The following is a 21,101-nucleotide window of genomic DNA, read 5'->3' on the forward strand; positions in this document are numbered from 1 at the left end:
TATATGCAAATAAGTATTTCATTGCACTTGTACATATGACAAATAAACTCAACTGAACTGAACTGCTGACATACAGTAGTTCCCTGATCAAACCTCTTCAGACGAGTTGCTCAAAAACCGGTCAAGAAGCAATTCATTTACAATGTGTCTGTCATGCTGCAATTTGGAGTAACGTCAGCAACTATAAAAGGCTTAACAATAACAGATGCATTTAAAGCACAGAGAAAAATGAAAGCTGTTAAAAAAAGTAAACGAGCTAAAAACGATTCTCTGTGTACCAAGAGCGACAAAAAAATTAAAAATAAAAAAAACTCAAAAAAGGAAAAAATGTGACTTGAGTCTTCATTTAAAAATGGAAAGAGTGTAACACTAATAAAACATGGCAAGAATTCCACAGGCACAGTTCACAAAATTATAACAAAAAGTTTCCCTTTTCTTCAGCGTATGTCTCTTGATATATACAGTACAAAGTAAACAACTGTCCTCAAGGAGTGTGCATTGCTGGCATGGAGTTAAGAGCCTGGTTAAATAAATGTACTGTAGGTATATAAAACTAGATGAGATCCTTGGATCAATGAGCTACTAGGTACCATAAGAGGAAATTGGGTTGAATGACTTTCTCCATCTTAATACTTTTCTTCATGCTCTTCTGCTTTTGTTATTTCTGTAATGCTTAGTGCAATACTAGAGCGAATTTCGACACACATCATCCTTGTCTGTAAATGCTCTAACTGCATTACCAGAGACATTTTTTTTATCCCCGCTGGCACTGACTTTTCACACCCTAATCCCCTCAGCCCAAGAGAAGATGACTAGTTAAGGCCTTCAGCAGCCTGCAAGTCCATGCGGATTCGATAGAGCTGGTTTCAGGTATCAATCTTTCTTAATTTAATGAACCTTCTTAGCTTGACCTCTACAAAACCCTGGCTCTGCAATCAGATCTCCTTCCTTGCCCATTTAGCTCTACCTTCTCCATTAGCACAGCGTGCTTCATTGAAATCCCTGGGCAGAGAATTACCGCTGCTGCCTGTCAGAACTAACAACATCGGCCTGTTGGTTGAGAACTGGGGGAGTTACAGATACACAAAGATAGAAAGACAGAAAAAATAGATGACATGCTTATAAATGAGTGAATGAACAAAAAACTGAAAGAAAGATTAAAGACAAAACAAGAACTGTCTGTCTTTTGTAAGCCAGGTGGGACTGGAGATGGGTAGATGACAACGTCACAGTTGTTTTGGACTGAATTTTGAGGTGAAAGTCTGGGGTAGAAGGCAGCATAAATTGAAAGCACTCTACTTGTAAAATAAAACTCTTCCATTTGGAAAAAGAACAAGCACACTCAAGGTTTTACATGTAAAATAATACAGCTATATTAGGGTCGAGATGGAGGTTGAAAGTGACTGTAAGATACAATTACAGCCTGAGAGATAAATGGTAATTAGGAGTACACTACCAGTACTCTTTGTGACTTACAGTATACGGTTAAATAATCATTCTAGATTCTTACAAACCTGTTAAATATACAGTACAAATTATACAAACATAAGATTTGTCTCTTGTGACACGTTAGTGGTAGCTCAGGAAACACAAAACCACTATGACTCTATCCAAGACTTCATTGTGTATCATGATTTGTGAAATTAGTTTTTTTGGGAAACTGCTCAAAAGGTCAACAGATTACAGCTCAATCTGTCAAACTGACATCAAGAGAATGATTCGAGAACTTTAAATGCAATAGTAAGACAAATGCAAATGGTGTTCTTAGTTTTGGTGAACAAGGCCCAAAGGCGATACTACTATGGTTGGAATAGTTAATCTCATTTATCATACATAAACAGGCCAAAGGAACCAGATAACCTTAGCCCTGATCAGAGGAGATCTGATTCAATTCCAGTTCAAATTTCTCAAAGGTACTGAAGAAGTCAACTTAAGGATTTACTTCAATAACGAACATCAGACACAAGGTTATTAGCAGAAATTATATATATATGGATTTTGGATATTGATCATTGTTTTTGGAGTCATTTTGATTAGTTGATCATTCATAGCTGACCATGATTTATTCAAGTGACTTTGGTGCTTAAGCACTAAACCACTACATTAGTGTGAGAGGAAGGTGACAGGGAAAGAGATTGAACTTTGAGAAAGTCAAGAAAGAAAAACACACAGAGGAACCAGCATGCCTTGTTTATCAAGGCCACCACCTTTGTGCCACTGTTATGTGGAGGCTGGACTAAACCAATGCACTGTTGCTTGCCATCTAGGGCATTTACAATCAGCAATTTCTACACTGCCAAGACATTATGACCAACCCAGTTCATCAATGACAGGATCGTGACACCACGCCAAGATGGATGTCATCACCTTCATGGTCTAGACAGGAGTGTCTAGCTGCAACAGAGCTCCTCTTGTATTGATGCTGTGACCTGATTGCAAGGTGCTACATTGCTCTCATTTTGACCTCAATTGCTGTCCCTCCTGTGGGCTCATCCTAATGTGACAACATTCCAGCAAGACAGCAAAGTCCTCCTGGTGCTTGCGGAACAATGGCTTCCTTGTGAGATGAGAACATGACAGTTATGATGACTTACTCGCCACTTCAGCCCCACCGAGCGTCTGTGGGATGAGCTGGGACAACACATGGTTCCTAGTGTCACGATTGTCATCCCTCCTCTAGAGGGCGCTCCGACCCTTTTGTGTTTTTCATTATCACGTTCACCTTTCCCCTGTTCCGTCCTTTATTTAAATCCGGTGCTCTGGAAGCTAGGGGCTCTGCATTGGAATACGGACGCCCGGAGGCCCGCCTAGCTTCAAGTCGCCCTACGTCTGCGGCTTAAAGGCATAGGCTTCCAATCGGCATCCTGACCAAGCTCTGTATAGGGCTTGGAGCGCCTGGCCTCGTCACTCCATTTTAACTCCTGTGTCCCTGTTCGAGATTTTAATCGTCCTCGTCTTGGATGGACCTCCCGGCTTTGGATTATGGACTGCGCCCCAGTTTCCCTTTTGGACTTCCTTGGACTTGTTTGCCACTGTTCCCCTCCTTGCTCCTGGATTCCCTGTTGATACCTCCCCCTGTTCGCCATCCTTTCCATTCCTCTCCTAACCATGTTTTCCCCATAGCCCCCTTTCCAGTCACTTCCAGATTATACCGTCTGCACAGGGTCCTAAATGACGCATCGTAACACCTAGGGCATGTGCAAACCATGCAGCACAGAGGTACAGCTTGTATACCTTATAATAGTGGCCTCATATGCTACTTAGCTAAGACTTTCAAGTAGACCTTGCATGATCAACCCTCTTGATCACATTTGTCTAATGAATTGATCTTCGTTATCTCTGTTCAAACAAAGTTTGTGCACTTGCACAACTCTGTGTGGTTGCAGTTATAAGTGGTAAGATTATTTTGATGCTAAAATATACATATTTTGTAATTATACAACATACCTACTGTAGTAAGTCAATTTGGGCTCAGGAATATCTTTTAAGAATATAATGTAGATTAATGTTTGTAGGATGGTGATGCAGTTTCTGTTTTTAGAAGTAATCATTATTTATGACTACAACTATAGTAAATTTACAAACGCAGAAATCAGCCAATTCAAGCAGATAACAGTTAAAAGAAGCTTTAAAAAAGCAAAAAAAAATCTGTATGTGTTGTTTATGAATATTCAGAAGGCAAATGGGTAAAAGAAAGCTGCTGGACGTTCTGGCTCAAAATGAACAAAGTATGTGAAAGAATGAAAGGATGCAGTGCCATTTCAACAAAACTGGAAAGCAAAGCCATGAACCACAGTGGCACTCGACACCTCACAGCAGATGGATGACAGCTGGGAATGCTGACAGTGGATGGCAAAAATTAAAACCATTTGTGACCTGAGCATAATCCAGTTATTACCTTACTGGGCTAATTTCGGGACACATTGCAAACATGGCTTCTGTGTTCTGTTTTTACATGTAACGTGGGTAGGGCACAGCATCCACTACACTGGATTGATGAAGCTTTCTGTGTGAAAACACATTTGGAAATGAACTTCGAGCAATATAGCACTGCTGCCGTTATAACCAGAACACATTCACCAACTCTTGGCACCAATGTGTAACATAGCACCATCTGTGTAGGTTAGTGGTCACTTGAAATAATAATTTTATCATTCTCAACAGATCTCAAAGCACGTTAGATATGAGGGAGACCTACATCATCCACCATTGAAGTTCAGCACCCAGAATGGAGACACGCAGCTGTCATTTTGCACCAGCAACTCGACTGCACATCAGTTCAGGCAGAGAGGGGTAACTTTAAGAAGGCCAGTGGGAACGACAAAAAGCTCTCTGAAGTATACTGTATATTTACAGAAATCAGGAAGTTGCTACAATGTGCTCTTCCATGAAGCTCCAAAGCTTTAAATGTTGCATTGATTTAAATGTATTTAAATTATTATTTGCAGATTTTTTGTCAAAAAGACTTGAAAGCAGTCTTTCCTCGTTGACATGATGTGGTTATGTTTTAACAGCAGTAAGTTATAAAATACACTGCACATAATACACTTGAGCCAGTGCTGTACACCACCAGCATGGCCAAGTCAGAATAACATTCTTCTTGAACCGCTGTTTAAGGAAATTCATTCTAAAAGGGTCACTGACTGCATGAACCGCTGAGAGCACTTTGTGCTGGATCTGAAGGAAGAATAACAGTATGCTTTCAATTTAGCAGGGCCATAAGTTTTGCTGAGAGAATCAAGGGCCCAAAATGCACCTCTTTGGAAATTGAAACAAGCTTCCATAATTTATCCCCAATGTAGTACTTTTAAACTCTGATTTTGTGCCTTTTTTGACTTTATGAGACACTACTTGATTTCTCTAGCAGTTTCTGGTAACTTTGCCCAGCACGTTTGGTTTGCCAATTTCAAGTGCTAATAGAAGTGCTAATTTCAGAAAGCAGCTGTGTGATTGACTGTCCCTGGAAATTATCTGCTGAAATTGACAAAAAAAATGGGCTAGAAATACATTGCACATAGCCCAGTTACCATTGCTGTCTTAAAAGGGAATCTGTCGTGTGGGAAATGTGTTCATTATCCTGCCCCTGCCTTTATTTAACTTTTCTTTCAGTCTATAGTGAAAATTCACTTCCCAGAATGCGACACCCAGCACCTTCAATCACACTTCCTCCTTGAAATAGCTTGTGGCTTCATGAAGAATGGCACAAGTTAAATAGAGATTCTTTTAATTGAAGTTTTCTACAAGATATGGGCTATCTTTAGTCTTTAAAATACCATTGATGGCCTTCAAATTCTAGGGAACAGAACCATCAAACATCTTTAGCAGGAAATATCAGGAAGTAGTGAAAATTGTAAAATATCTAGTAAAACAGAATTCATTGTAATCTGAGATTGAGCTTCCCATTTATACTATTCCACCAAGAACTGTTTCTGAAAATATTACTGACAATAAAGAGCAAAATAGCCAAAAGGATTCCTCTTGCTTGAAAATCTCAAATTCTGATTCTTAGGAGACAGAAAATGCTGACCTTTTTAATACATGTGGCAACTCAAAGCCACTTTAACATGCAGAAAATTCTTGCTAAATATTAATATTTTCTGTGAGGTAGGATTTAACAACAGTTCTCACATGTAAATGTGTTTCACAATATTTGCTCATGAGTGAGCTGCCAATAAGAGCCTAGAGAATGAATCGGATTACCGGCTGGGTGGAGACCAGGCACTTGGTTATGATTTGAAGAAATTAGTCTTCTGGAGAGAAGTGGCTGGATTACATTTTGTCAGCGCAAGAACACAGCCTGGACAGATGCTTTCTGCTATCTTCAAAATCTGTTTAATTAGCACCTTTTTTTTTTAGTTGGCAAGCCAGCATTTTCCGTATGTTTTTTTCCCCCGACTGAAACTTACTGAAGAGGCAAGTTCTTCTTCACTGCATAACACAACAAGTTTAAAAAATAATCAGAAGATGTACTCATAAACAATAAAGAGCGTGATAAATGAACTGCTGTGGTTAGCATCCACACACTGCAAGAACACCTGGGGAGAACTTGCTTCACCCCAATTTTAAAAACAATGAGCACATTGTCTTGCTTCAGGCTGAATCTGGATTAGTGTGCAACAGACATACGGTATTTGACTGGCACAACAGTTATGAGCTTCCTCACATTGTATTCAAGGGCACTCTCGTGTAGTCTACAAAACACCCTGACGTATCACCTTCACAGTGGCTACAACAACATTCATACTTGCTCAGGACTGTCGTCACACAAAACATAACAGTACTTTTACAATACATAATACTGGGCGCGGCTTAGTTCACAGTTTTAACATGTCTTATGGTTAGAGCTGGAGTAAGGAGTAAGGTTAGGACTTTGAAAGCCAAACGAACCTAAAAAAATCACTCCTTCAGACTACCTGCCTAATAAAACAGTTATGAAAGGAAAAAGAAAACTCATTCAAGAGAGCAATATGGAGAGCACTCACTGCAATCTGTAACCTGTCCCAGAGTGGTATCCTTTAATATTACAGATGGGAATGAAAAGTATTAGAGCTATAGTAGTTTTTTTAAACTACTGCCAGATCAGCAGAAAAGGCCATTCAGACAAAATCCTATTTTCTTCCATTTTCTTCATTGCTTCACTTGACAGTGGCTCAGTAAAGTAAGCGCTTTCTTTGAGGTGTGCCTTTGCAAAGTTTCTGCTGAGCTGTCACTGTCCCTGCGCCTCACTCACGGAGACAATGTCTGGCACAGCAGACAATTGGGCTGCAGCTCAGCAATTACCAGGGGAAGACTGAGGACTCCGAACCAGCTCTCACACTCTTGTAAAAACAAAATGGTGATATTAAGAATGAGAAAGGGGAGAGAAAGAGAGGGGTAGGTGTTTTAGTGCTCTGTTACAAGAAAACACATCAACAAGGACACAATCTTTCTCAGAAAACAACCCTTCTGTTAGCAGTTTTAGAGGTAACAGCAATCAGTTTTTGTGTTTGAGCACAGTAACAGCGGGCAATTCACAGCCTCATAGCCAGCAGACTGTGTAACTGCCTTAATAGTTAAAAAAGTTGCTGTTGAGAGCACATTGTTATCGAACAGAAACATGATGAAAACTCCATAAAGCAGCGCCTGTAAAGAATAAATCTAGAGAGAGCGATACCGCCGGTTTATAGCCTGGCTTGTATAGAGTCATTGGATGCAGTTCAGTCTCCTCAATGTGAGTGTCTGTGAAAGGAGGGGAGAAATGAGTCACTGACCACTGTGCGCTTCACGAACTGCACCCAGACAAAACTCTGCCAGGGGACAGATCAGGGCGAATGAAATTCTCCATGACATCTGGACCAAATCTCTTCCCATGTGCCCTGGGAAGTCATTGCCTTTGGTAGCTATGTTACTAGCATGTCGTTTTTTTGTTCTTCTTCATTTTGGTTGCTGCGGTTCAGATGGTGGTGATGTGGCTGAACAGAGCAGAATGCACTGTATTGGAGAGATGCTTAAGGATTCTTCCCTCACTTCCAGTCGTCCCATACAGGCCAGCTGTCCTGCTAGTATTTCAACCTCTCTGCTTTTCAGTACAAAACACTGTTCACCTTTACCTGTGAGTTTCTACTTTTATTTATTTTGTGTACTCTTCCTTTATTCCTAAAAAGGAATGGTGGCTGGTCTTGTCTTGAAGATATTTTGCCATTGGTGGAGGTGTTGAGCTGGTAGACTACTGTACCACTCCTAATATCTTCAAGACACCCTGTTAACCTGGTGCGTCCCAAACTCATCACACATTGCATGTAAAATAAATATGTATACATAGATATTAGGTTTCAAGAAGACAACAAATGAAACTCTCACCACATCGTCAAGTCTCTCTAGTGTGTCCCAGCTCCTCCGGAGCTCACAGCACCAGTGGAAAGCCCAGCCCTGCCCTTTGCCCTGCAGGACAGCTCAGTCCCTACAGTATGTTGTTGCTGAAGCAGCCCTCTGTGGTTTGACTCTTTTGGTTAAATTAAAACACTAACCAGAAACAAAATCCACCAAACCTGCAACAGCCTTTCTTTCCAGACATACCAAGATCTTCTAGCTTCTCACAGTGTTGTGAACGTAGTACCCAAGGCAATTCTTTTCTTAATAAAAAATAATTTGGGAAAATGAACAGGAGATTCTTTAGATGCAGAAAAGGTGAGTATTTTTGCAGGGGATCAAAACAATTTTGAAAGCTGCCTTGTTAATGGTATTGGGGAAAGATATTTTCATAAAGGAATGCACTAGAGTTTCAGGTTGCTTCTTCTTGCAGCTAAAAATATATTTTTTAACCTAAGAAGAAGATGGGAGGAAGTATTTTTAATAACCTGTTTCCTCTTGGTTGTGTGATTAAGATTTTACTGCTCTCCCAATCTCTTTTTAATTCTCAAAAGCTTTCTTTTGCACAAGTAACTTGTAACTGTAATGGATTACTTCTTCACGGTAACTTTCCCCAGCCCTGCTGGCGGATCAGCACACACCCCTGTTGGCTTGCAGTGGAGCACTAGGGCCGAACTTACCACAGGGTCGTAGTCCCACAACTGGTTGCCCTTCAAGTGATGGCACTTGAGCATCATGACAGGGCCATTCAGCTTTGACACATCCAGACAGAGGTCGTCGGTCCGGATCTCTTTGTTGGCAGTGTACGAGAACACCTGCATAGGAAAGGATGAATGAAAAAAAAACAAGTGGCACTGAACTCTGTTCTTCCCAGTAGCGACGATATCACACACAAAACCCCCCCACTAATTTACTAGAAACATTTAGTTTCACTGTTTCATGGCACGTACTGCAAAACATTTAATTCCCCTGTGTAGTACACCATGACTCTCACGCAAATTCTTGCAAGATTTATTGATCTCTTTAAATCACCAATAGTTTAATAATTGGTTAAACAATCTCATGAAGCCAGTCATTACAGTAATCAGGTTATTTACACTTAGCAGGTCGATTGAAAATCAAAGTACTCAGCTGTTCTCGAGTACCACAGTAGAATGCTGTCATGGATTCTGTGCAAATATGCAAACCTCTGGTTGTCCTATCTGGTTTCATTAAAACCATTCCATCTGTCTCACAGAAAAAAGGCAAATTGCTAGTTGTTGTTTCTCAGGCAAGGAATGTCAAGGACACTCTGCACATTGATGTAGCACAGCACTGCTTTGCTCTAATCGTTGAAGATACATTTTCACCTTTGCCAATTTCAGGGACACACAAAACAAAATACACATCTCCTGCAGAGGTTACCCCATCCAATTACTGGTCTGCCTCAATCCTGCTGAACTCTAGAGACCTGAAAGAGGCTCAAAATGGGGTAGCACTGCTTTCACAAAATAAAACACTGCTGAGAACAACTCGATTACAGTGTGGCAGGAAGACAGGAATTCAAAAACACAAAAATGTAGAACATTAGATTTTTTTGATGACGCTTTACTTAAATGAGGCTACATAACACTATCATACCTCCTTCATAAACACTACACAAAGAGATTTAACAACATGCCTGACCTTTAACAAGCATTTTTACATGACATGTACAGGGACATTACAATGACTGTGATTATGATTATTATTCGGTATGGTTCATAACATAACATGGGACAGCTTCAGTTAAGAGCAGACCTCCAGGTAGAGAGAAGTCCAGTGAAAGTGAATGAAGACACCATGAAGGACTAGAGAATTAATAAGGACTTTCTGCAAACGCATCTCAGTAACAATGTATTACAGAAAACGTTGCTTTATGGTTTTGGGGCATGTTGTTATCTCATGTGATGTTTGTTTTTCAATTACGGCACTGTTATGTAGTCCCAATTAAGTAAACAATAACTTTTTTTAAAAAATTCCCTATTAGAAAAGCACGGGGCACTTTTTTCCCTAAACTTCAATGCCTGATTTTTACACACTTTTTTTGGCTTAAACTACAAAGCTTTGTGCCCTGGGAGAGCAAAGAGCTCTGTTCCATTCAAATTTCAGCTGGAAAGTCAAACACAAAAGTGAATAAATGGAAGATAATTCGAACATGGCTGTGTATGAGAAGTCCTATGCAGTGTAGCTGAATGTAAAACAGAAACAGGACGATTATCAAAGCTTTCTGCTCCACAGCAAAATTTGCTGCCAATTTTCTGACTTCAACAATAAATGCTGAAAGGTACAAATCTAGCAGCAGACAATGTGGGTCAGGAAAGATGAAAAAGATCCTTATCTTGTCTCTTATTTTATGGTTTTTGAACAGTCATCAGATTTTGTGTGGAGACTGTTACAACAGAATAAATTTCCACACTGGAGTGAAAAGTTTTGAGTGCTGTCCAGGAAGTCTCTTAAAATGTTTAGATAATTCATTTAAAACAAAACCATGCCGAACACAATATGGATCAGGCTGACTCCAGAAGTCAGGGTGAAAGAGAAGAGGACCATGGGACTCACCTGGTTACCCCCCATGCCATGGCAGTTAAAGATCCCCACTTTCTCATTCTCCTTCCTGGCCATGTTATCCAGACACTGATTTGTTTCCACATTGCGGATCTGAAAAGGGGAAAAGGCTTCTTTTACTGTAGTCCCAAATAAACCTTATTATTATTAGCTCATCCTTTTCTCAAAATATAGGACCTATTCACCTATACTGGGGACAAAACATGTAGAAATTTGCTGCGGTAAGGTTTTTATTACTCTTCTATCAATTGAGCAATAATTTGATGGCCTGGTCACCTGTTAATACGTCTTATCAAAGGAGGCTGCAGAGTTCATAAACACAATGAGAAGGGCCTTGGCTCTGGTGAGCACAACACCCATCCCAATCCCACCAGGAAACCAACTGTAGACAGAGCACACCGACTGTGACTTGTTAAAGGCAAACACAAACACAGACACAGACACGCACACACGCACAACTACTGCCAATTTTCTCAGAAGCCCATTGACCTAACTTTATGTTTTTGTAGATTGTAAACATTCACCTGCCAACAGAGATGGTGGTAGCAAAACTACAAAGTCTTACATAAGTCCATAAGAAGAAGGCCACCTTAAAGTTGCTTTCTGACTCACCCCAATCTTTTTTTAATTCCAGAGTTCTTAGACATGTTTTATCTTTTTGTTATAGGGAGTATGGCAAACACTAATTTTATTATCATCCTAAAAAAGGTAGTCTGCATTGCAAATTCAGATCCGTGGTTACAATAATCATGATTTGACTTTTATCTTTACAGTCTAACAGTGATAAATAGCAAGAGCTTTTACAAGGCTCTTTGTAACTTCATGTCTAAGTAGGCCAGCCAGACTCACAACTTCTCTGTTGAAGAGTTTGTCAGGACACACATCTTTCACCAATACTATTCTCTTGACTAAACCCACCTGATGAGGCGCCATAAAATGAAGCACCCCAGCATGGCATGTACCCAAACTGGGGCTCCCCCAGACACGGGGCTCAATTCATCCTGCAAAGTAACTTCTACCGACAAATCTCCACAGCAACATCATGGTATTAAAGATGGCATGGACTGCTGCTTGATGTGGAAATCCACACATTAACAGATGTATTCTTATTCAGCAGACTAAAAAGCAGGTCTCAACACTCTGCAAATGATGCCCCCTGAGACTATCTCTGACACAGACCTTTTTCAGGTCTTCATCACACTTAACATCTTTCTTTTTTTCCCTAATCAAAAGCAAACTGGGACCTGGGCCTAGGTCTTGTTTGGTTAATGGTGTTTCGTGGTTCATATAAATACCCGTGGCATTTTGGTCCCTGTGGAGGGCAATGGCAGACTATTATTTGAATGTAAATGTGCCTACAAGCCGTTAAATCACACTGTTCGACTTCGCTTACATCTCGGCTCTCTGACATTTCTGAGCTGGGAGTTTGGCGATAGCCTCTGAAGCAGTACCTGTCATTCTGCAGAATAAATTATGCCTGTGAATTTACTTTCTTCCTCTTTTTCGATTAAGCTGTTACTGAGGCCTAGCTGTTGTGTGGGGTGGCATTCTGATACAGATGATTGTTGATAGAACTGTTGATAGCAGAAATTCATACATATACATGCAAACACATAAAAACTGTATATATATATAGACAACATTCGATTTACAGTACGTAATAGTTCATTTCGAGGCACTGTTGTGCAATTCACATTTTATGCCAGTCAGATTTGACTTTTGAGCAACTCTGACATACACGTTTTGTAATATAATGAATACATTGTATTCTACAATAAAATGGGGAAAAAAACATTTATGGATTAAATAGACTCTGAAGAAATAAAAATGTAAATGGATAGATTAAATAGTTAATGGAAGCTACTTAAGGAAGCACTATACAGTCATACTGTGCAAGGGGACTACTTGAAAATTAGGAAACAATACACTACATATTTTGTGGTGCTTTTATGAAAAGTTAAATTTCATTAAGTCAATTGTTACATAACCTGGGTAGTGCCTGTCTATGTAAATGTACAATGTGTCTGTTTGTACATACCCCACTGGAATTACTGTTAATGGTGACATAACTTACTTTTCTTTTTAGAATTATGTTTTAAGTTAGTGTACATTTCACAGTTTTTTTCAGGCAAAAGATCTACATTGCATACATCTCGGCATGAAACACCAAGAAACTAAGCAGCCATATCACTCTGCAACTCACAACTGGCAACCCACTGAAGCTCAGCAGGTGTGAGCCTGGTCAGTACCTGAATAGGAGAGCTCCTGGTAAAAACTAAGGTTGCTGCTGGAAGAGGTGTTAGTGGGGTCAGCAGGGGACGCTCACCCTGCAGTCCATGTGGGTCCTAATGCCCCAGTATAGTGACGGGGACACTATACTGTAAGCAGGGGCCGTCCTTCGGATGAGATGTAAAACCGAGGTCCTGACTCTCTGTGGTCATTAAAAATCCCAGGGCGTTTCTCGAAAAGAGTAGGGGTGTAACCCCGGCATCCTGGCCAAATTTCCCATTGGCCCTTACCAATCATGCCCTCCTAATACTCCCATCTATGAACTGGCTTCATTACTCTGCTCTCCTCCCCACTGATAGCTGATGTGTGGTGAGCGTTCTGGAGCATTGTGGCTGCTGTCGCATCATCTAGGTGGAGCTGCACATTGGTGGTGGTGGAGGGGAGTCCCCATTACCTGTAAAGCACTTTGAGTGGAGTGTCCAGAAAAGCACTATATAAGTGTAAGCAATTATTAATTATTATTATTAACTCAAAGCTGTCCCTTTGATCCCAAAAAGAGTCTTCTCAGGGACAGGTCAGCAATAAAATACATGTGCCCTGGTGCACGTTATTTTACTACTGTTTCTACTTGTATCATACTTGATCACGATTACTCCCTGAATCATTCAAAACTTCGAGACTTCAGTGACATCAGTGCTGCATTCCCACCCTGCCTCTATGGGAGTAGACAATTACATCAAAGCTCAGGATGATTCAAAGACAGTACGTGCAATCATCGGAGAAAACGCCTCAATATATTTTAGGACAAACACTTGATGAACACAGTATGAACACTGTGCTGTGGTACGGGCAGCTCTGCAAGCAACAATAATCATTACAGCCCTGAAGTCTTTCAATAAAACATCTCAACTAAATACCCACCAAGTTGCTGCTGCACTGTAATATTTCTGCCAGAATACATATCGACTGCTGTGGAAAGGAGCCAGTTGGAGTCTGAGTTTATTTGAATGATATACAGGTCCTTTGTGGGTTAATTAATTGTGAGTAACACTGCAGGTTCCCTCTCACTGCATTAAAATGCTCTTTTCATCTACTATTCAGACTCTGCCTCAGGCAGAACGGGTAATTAAATTGTACTACACTAGATTTAAAAGTTTTCACTGTAGGCTATCTGCCTACTTGACTAAACTTGCTGACATTTGCTTCACGTGTTTTTTTTGCCTATCATAATATGTTCTTATATTGAAAAAACATCAAGTATTGTGGGACCCATCAGTGAGGCTATTTTACTACATTTACCAAAGAGCCAAAATCACCTGTGAACATATTTTGTGAAAAGTAAAATTCTCACATAATAATAAAAGAGAAAACCATGCGTGTCTGTAATCCTTATTACACAGAGAACAATATTCCTCTACTGCATTTTAAATGGCTTCATGTAATGACTAGGGCAATTAAAGAGAGAAATATCAAGATATTTCAATCTGAAAGCAGCATCACTTTGAATATGCTTTATGTTGCCATTAAAGCAACACTGAGAATATATTTCATGTATGGTATCCTCAGGAACTGCTGGAATGTAATTACAATGTGTACAAGGCTGATAGAGAAACCGAGGAGAGGGTAATTAATGAGATTTACCGATTTCTACACTGAATAAAAATGAAAGCCCTGTTCAATTGCTGTCTTCTAAAAAATCTATTAAAATTAAAAAAAAAAGATTTCCTAATGCTTTTACAGCAGTCACTGAATGCTCGGTCTGACTTAAATTAGGCATTGAAGAGTGCTGCCCCTCTGAATACCAATGGGCACACTCTGCAGGGACTGACGTACACTTTCAGACTATGGCAGGTTTACTACAGTTATGTAGGATGAGAGTAAATCAGCATAAAAGTAGGAGTAGAAAAAAAACTACATTTAAACCCAAAGCTGTAATGACACCAGGGTCTGCCATTTAACAGCTGGAGTAGTCCAGACTCCACAAGGCAAAGATTATCAATCTAAGATGCCACATGTACTTCAAAGATAATTAACAAGGCTGATTAACACGGACATCAACATGCCAACTATTCTGAATAAACTAGTTTTCCTATAATTTACCCAGCACTGTCTTGAATCCGCACTGTCAGATGATGGTGAAGAACTGTTGAAGTGTAGAAAGGATCAGACGGGCCCGAGTTACAGTGGGCGTCTTCGTCTTGCCTGGCATCTATGAACCTAATCTGCCATTATTGAGGAGACCTGTATCTGTCCTTCTGCTGTTACCCAAGGTCTCATCAGTGCCTTGGGCTCACGATGTGAATAAGAGGCAGTGACAAGTGAATGTCCAGGTGGACACACATTGAGTCTTCTGCCATCCAGCACAATACAAGTGCTGTTCCAGAAGGTCCTTCTATTGTCTCAACTCTGCCAGACTGAGGCCAATAGCTTTGTAATCAGCAGGGGACCAAACCAGTTATTCATGCTGCCACAGCTTCAATTTCCCCTGAGAACGTCAAGGCCCTTTTACCCTGCCTCTGATCTCATGACATGTGATCAAACACCCAGCTGTGGGCCACGAGGTGTTTCATTATACTGTAAGGAACCGGACTCAAACTAGAAACCAAAACCACTGACCACAACATTTCAACTGTCATTCAGGTGAGTCTTACACCATGCAGAATTATTGCATGAGCGATCAATAATACCATCAACCAATCATCAATAATACCAATCAATCATATCATTATATACTGCACAAATAACATGGACATTTTTGATTATTGATTAATATTCAAAATGAAATCTATGTCTTTTCCTCTATCACCTGTCTCTTACTCTACACTTGTATCACTGTTTGTCGACAGCGTCATCTCTTCACCATCAGCTTTACTTCAGTGCTGGACAGAAGGCGTGCCCATGTGTCTGTGTGTGGGGGGACTGTCTGGGGGCCTCACCTCTCCCAGGGAATAGTAGTGCCGGGGGATCTGCGAATCAGGGTAGACATTTTCCAGGTACCAGGAGAAGGGCTTGCACTGCAGCTTCTGCCTCAGGATGACTCTGTTGGAGATGTCTCCATAGTCTACTTTGGTGACACCTGTCAGAGACAAGCAGGAGAACATGAGAAATCATAAATTTAGGAACTTAACACTCCAGAACCCCACCCAGAAAAAGAAGAATAAACTAGTACAACAGCCATATAAACACCTCAGTTGTTGCAGGATGATTCTGAACATCTGTTTGATTATGTTAACTGTACCAAGTACTGTACTTCCTTGCTCCTCTTTACAAAAAATGAAATTGCAATTTCAATGCTTACCATGTTGATATGCATTTGAAATTTTACTAGGATAACAATCAACTCACATGAAATCACCATACAAAATCAATACCATCTGGAAAGGATGCTCCATGCTCTTTATTTATTTGAAAAACTAGGTATTTCCTAAAAAAATCAAACAATATAAGCTTTGCTTTTTTAAACTAAGGAGTACAGGCTCAAGTACATTTCAAAAACAATACACAGGAGACTGGCTGCATTGCGTTCTGGTGACTTACTTCAAGGACTTCAAACACATCTCCCATACACACACACACAAAAAATGGAATCCAGATGTCAATTCATTGGCACACAAAAACTATACACACATCCATTTTTATCCTACTGTCCTCATGAAGGATTGAAATTTGAAGATCTGAATTACTCCAAAGACAAATTCTTAAAGATTACAAATCACAAAAAGCCCACCACAGGGAACTGAAACATCCTATTCAGTAGAAGTACAGTCCTTGTACACAACAGGGCAACTCTTCCATTTCCATGTTCTAGTAGATATTTTACGCAACACTACAGCCCCAGCAATGTTAAGTGATGACAAACTTAAACAAGCCTGGCAGTCTCTTATAGCTGCTGCATTCAAACACTCCTGTGGGAGGGTTTATATCCTCCTGAATAGCTTCATTCTTACTTAAATAGGGTGTACTGAGTGAGGTCTGAGCTTCTCCCACAGCTCTTCATCCACTTCCATACCCACTTAACAGATTCCCTCACCCCTCTCTCCCTCTCGCACAAGGCAGAGCACAAAGTTTCAGGGAAGTCTGCAGTACCCCCCCACCAGCCTGCCCTGCTGAGAAAAAAGTCATTATCTGCACAACAGGACACTGGAGATCAATACACCAAATACACAGCGTGGTCAGGCAGGCCCTAGGACTGTCAGGCTTCACCTATTTGAAGACAATTTTAGTAGTCAGGAATTCACAGAGGTGCAAATAACCCTACACCCTCACAACCGTGTTTTAAAGAGGAAGGCACAACATTAAAACAAAACAAATTCAAACTTTGCAATAAAGTCATCACAAAGAGTTTTAAATAAATAAGAATATAGGTTAAAAATACGCTCTTACAGCACCCTGGGGGACGGGTCAGTAAAACCATCTGATGAAATAATAACAGTATCTTTTGTATTGGTGGGGTTGCTGTATTATTATACATCCAACATATAATGTATAGACAACTGTGTCAAAACAGTTCAAGGTCTGATCGGAATTCTACACGTGACAATAATTCTAACTCAAGCTAACTCGATTAACAAATTAAATATGTAAACAAGCATGAAGAATTGTGCCTAGAGAAGGCAACTGATGTTGCCAATCAAGCCATATAAATCTAAAAAAAGCTGTTTTGAGACAAATGCAGTATATCAACATTGCTTTTTAGCTTATCAATCACAACTTATGAACCATCCATTCTGCAAATCTTTCATGTGAGACAAGCTTTAGAACCTGTCTTTTCATCACCGGGAATATATGATATTTAATAGATCGATAATGCCAGTGGAGTCAAAACAACAGTCCAACAGTCCAGTCCAACAGCAGTCCTACGAGTCCAAACCATATCTTGAGGTGCTTGCATGGCTAAGATCCGTCTGTAACAATGAAGTTGTCAAATTTGAAAGAGGTCAGATGCACTGGCTATCTATTAGATCCGTGACATTTTTAGGAATACTGATATAACTAAATCTGAAGCAGTGAATTTATATACTGAACAACATCCCTAGAGAGACCCAAGATAAAAGCTTTTCAAGCCAGGCCTCCCGATATTTTTGAAAAGAAAAGCCATGCTGTTGGTCATACAAGAACTCGACAGCCTGTGAATGATCAAACACTTCCTTGAAATAATGAGAGGGTAGAGACTGAACTACTGAGGATCAGATAGTGCAACTCAAAAGCCATGGTCTTAATGTCAAACATCCTGTATAAAAAGTGTAATTGTTTTTATTTACAGGGCTCTTTTCAACCTAAAAGATGCCCAAGTGCTACACAGCACATCAGGTGGAGATCTGAGAATTCATTTTACTAATTGGATTTAGGGGGACAGTTAGGGAGGATTGATTGTGCAAGCCTAGAGTGCAATTTATACCCCTGCTTTTCTGAACAAAGTCACGAGAGCTTTAACATTTTATGGACCGCCAGCAGTCCCACTTGTAAAAAATGTCTATGAACTCTGAATCGGAAGAAAGAAGAGTTACAAATGAGAAGAGGCCATTCAGCTCATCTATCCTGTTTTGTTGTCAGCAGTTAATTAATTCAAGGATCTTATCCAGCCACTTCGTGGAAGAAACCAGGATATCGGCTTCAACAACATGGCAGGGTATCTTATTTCATATTTCCCCAAACCCCTTTGTACGTTTTCAGGGAGCGATGACATTTGACTGCAGAATCGAGGTGGGTGTCAGCCAGACTTTGTCTCCTAAAGAGCCAGATATGAAATATGTACCACTAAAATAACAATCACAATATATTCAATCAGCAAATTATAAAATGTTCTCTTTCTTGGAATAAAAAACTTTTTCATTACACAATATTTTTTTCATAGAACTTTCTGTGGCTGAATCATTAATCTATAAATTTACGTTATTATGTACAGTATCTTGCATAAAGCCAATAATGTTAGGCATCTAATTGAATAATATATGTACACCTTTCATGAAACAATTTCACAACCTAATAACCGCTTGCATATATTATTGTATAAGAATTAAAACTTTGAGATCTTTTTCTAACAATGAAAGCATTCCTACAACATATGAGCACTTCTTACTTTTTTTTTATTAAAACCAAAAATATAGGCCATGGAGGGTTCATGGCCAAGCAGTCAAACTCTGTTTCATATTTCTTTCGAATGACATCACAAAATCTACCCACGTTCTCAAAAATCAAGAATTTAGAGAGACGTACTGTGCCTCTGACATAACACAGACAAAGGCAGTTCATTCAAGTTCAATGTGCTTGTTCTGGTGCTAGTGGGTTATTGATCCAAACCCCAAAAAGCAGCTTCTTCAAAGACTGTAGTGCTCCACAACACGGCTTGGTATATTGTTCATTATAACCACACCTTCCTGTGAAAGGAACTGCATCCTGTACTTCGTCCTGAATTCAGGACAGATTTTTCATTAAAGTCTCCGTTCACCGGCTTAATTCCTAAGGTTCAACACAAGGCCTCTGATTGTGAAAACAGCTAACAAAACTGCCTGTGTTAGGAAAGCGCAGAGTTAAGTCTGACTGGACATAGTGGACTCGCTCACACAAAAGTTCCGTTCAAGATAAACTGTGGGCTGGCAGGTTGCGGCAATCAATTTCTTTTCCAGCACCGAACACATTCATGGATCCAGCATCCCTATGGGACATTATAATTAGTTCTGGCTAACAAGAAAATTTCAGATCTCCTTAAATCATTGAAAACATCTCCAACTTCCTCAATATTACAACTATTTACTAACTTCTTTCACTTCACTAATTTGCACGACACACCACAAGGATTGTACTGTAGACAGTCTAGCGATGGCCATACTAGCTGCTTTTAAGTGTGGCGTGCAGTCCAGTTTTTAGTGGGATACAAGGAACCTTTCAGTATGCAAGACTGAGTCAAATGGAGTAATTTCTGATCTACAGTATGTAACATGCAGTGTGTGAAAAATGTTCTGCCATATATTCCTCAGGACAAAACATTATTGTGTCACTGGCAACATGTGAAAAAAAATTATCTGCAAAAAATAAACACCTCACACTAGGCCAGCTAACAGCAACAACCCCTGTAGCCAGTAAACGTGATTGTATCCAATAAATCAATAATCCAGTAGTTCCAAATAGCCCAGTACAGTAGTTCTGTCTAAAAAACTGCAAGATTTTTTGAGGCACAGTATAGAATCTCAATTAAAAAAAAAAATAGGTGAGATGATTTATTGTCAACATTATTTCAGATATGAAGAATTAGAGTACGTAGATATTTCATAATCTACACAGCTGATTTCAGCTGTGAGACAGCAAATCCTGGAAGAGCGGTTATCGTGAGTTCATTAGCAAACAAAACACTCTAAAGAATACCAAATAATACTTCATTCTGTAGGCATAATCTTTTTGTTTAACGTGATCATAAAGTTAAAATTCAGGGCACAGCACATACAACATATACTTAAGGGGCCAAACATAAATGTTAAATAGATTTACTTATTCATTTAAGATAAATATTCATGGTTACTTGCTCTACATTTTAATTTATGCCCGTAGCCAGTCCTGACAGGATTTTAAACAGAAACTCTCTGCTATTCCATTTCTTTTCTAAATGTGAAAGAGGCAGTAAGTAGAAAGTAACTGCAAGAGACTCCTCTTAGCTGTTAAATGTGAAGACTGAGAGAACACAACCCATGAAACCCTGACTCCAACAGAGAAAGGCATTTTCAGGCTGAATGGGTTTCTATTGGCATATAATTGATGGAGGAGTGAAGGGCCCTAATGAAAAGGCAATGATAAGCTCTTATTGATCAGGTGATGTCCAGAGAATGAGGGAAAGGAAAATGGCACCAGTCTTCTATATTGTAGATCAGCAACACTCAAGGGAGCCCTCCATACACTCCTCTCCAATCATGCAAGATGAGCTCCATGTGAGCTTCATGTCAATATTCTTTCTTCCATGAAGTGTAGGAGTTGCACGTCTGTCGTCAGGGCATATTAAGGTCTAATATTGTTTGGAAGTAGTTAATGCAGTTCAATAGATCACAGGCATATTTGCAGCTTTAATGTTATCCTGACACTATGGGTGTCTGTCTGAGCACAAAAATATAATTACATTATTTTATATATACAATAATATATATATATTATTATCACATCTCAATAGCTGCAAAGCATGTTACTCCTCCATCCATTTCCTAACTGTTTTATCTAATACAACGGCATGGGAGAGCCGGGGCCTCACATGACCAGCAACAGGCGCAAGGCAAGATACACCCCGCATGGGAAGCCAGTCCATTGCAGGCCAGACACAGACCAACACTCAGACCAGGGCCAATTTTTCCAGAACCCCATTAACCTACCAGCATGTCTTTGGAGTGTGGGAGGAAACCCACACAAACACAGGGAGAACATAAAAATTCCAATGCTAACCACTGTGCCAATGTGTC

The 21,101-nt window shown here is 39.9% G+C and overlaps 1 protein-coding gene across 4 annotated transcripts in view; it reads right to left on the bottom strand.

Moving 5' to 3' along the window:
• Window positions 1-21,101, bottom strand: part of galnt1 (UDP-N-acetyl-alpha-D-galactosamine:polypeptide N-acetylgalactosaminyltransferase 1) — a 205,530-nt gene that overhangs the window by 6,148 nt on the left and 178,281 nt on the right. For all 4 annotated transcript variants that reach the window (XM_088928676.1, XM_088928677.1, XM_088928675.1 and 1 more), the window contains 3 exons: window positions 15,600-15,739; window positions 10,429-10,527; window positions 8,529-8,663 (listed from right to left, as the gene is read on the bottom strand). In XM_088928676.1, the coding sequence (XP_088784802.1) occupies window positions 8,529-8,663; window positions 10,429-10,527; window positions 15,600-15,739 (374 nt within the window). The remainder of the gene's footprint in view (window positions 1-8,528; window positions 8,664-10,428; window positions 10,528-15,599; window positions 15,740-21,101) is intronic.

The sequence above is a fragment of the Atractosteus spatula genome, chromosome 12 (assembly GCF_055471065.1).
Source record: "Atractosteus spatula isolate fAtrSpa1 chromosome 12, fAtrSpa1.hap1, whole genome shotgun sequence".
NCBI lineage: Eukaryota > Metazoa > Chordata > Actinopteri > Semionotiformes > Lepisosteidae > Atractosteus > Atractosteus spatula.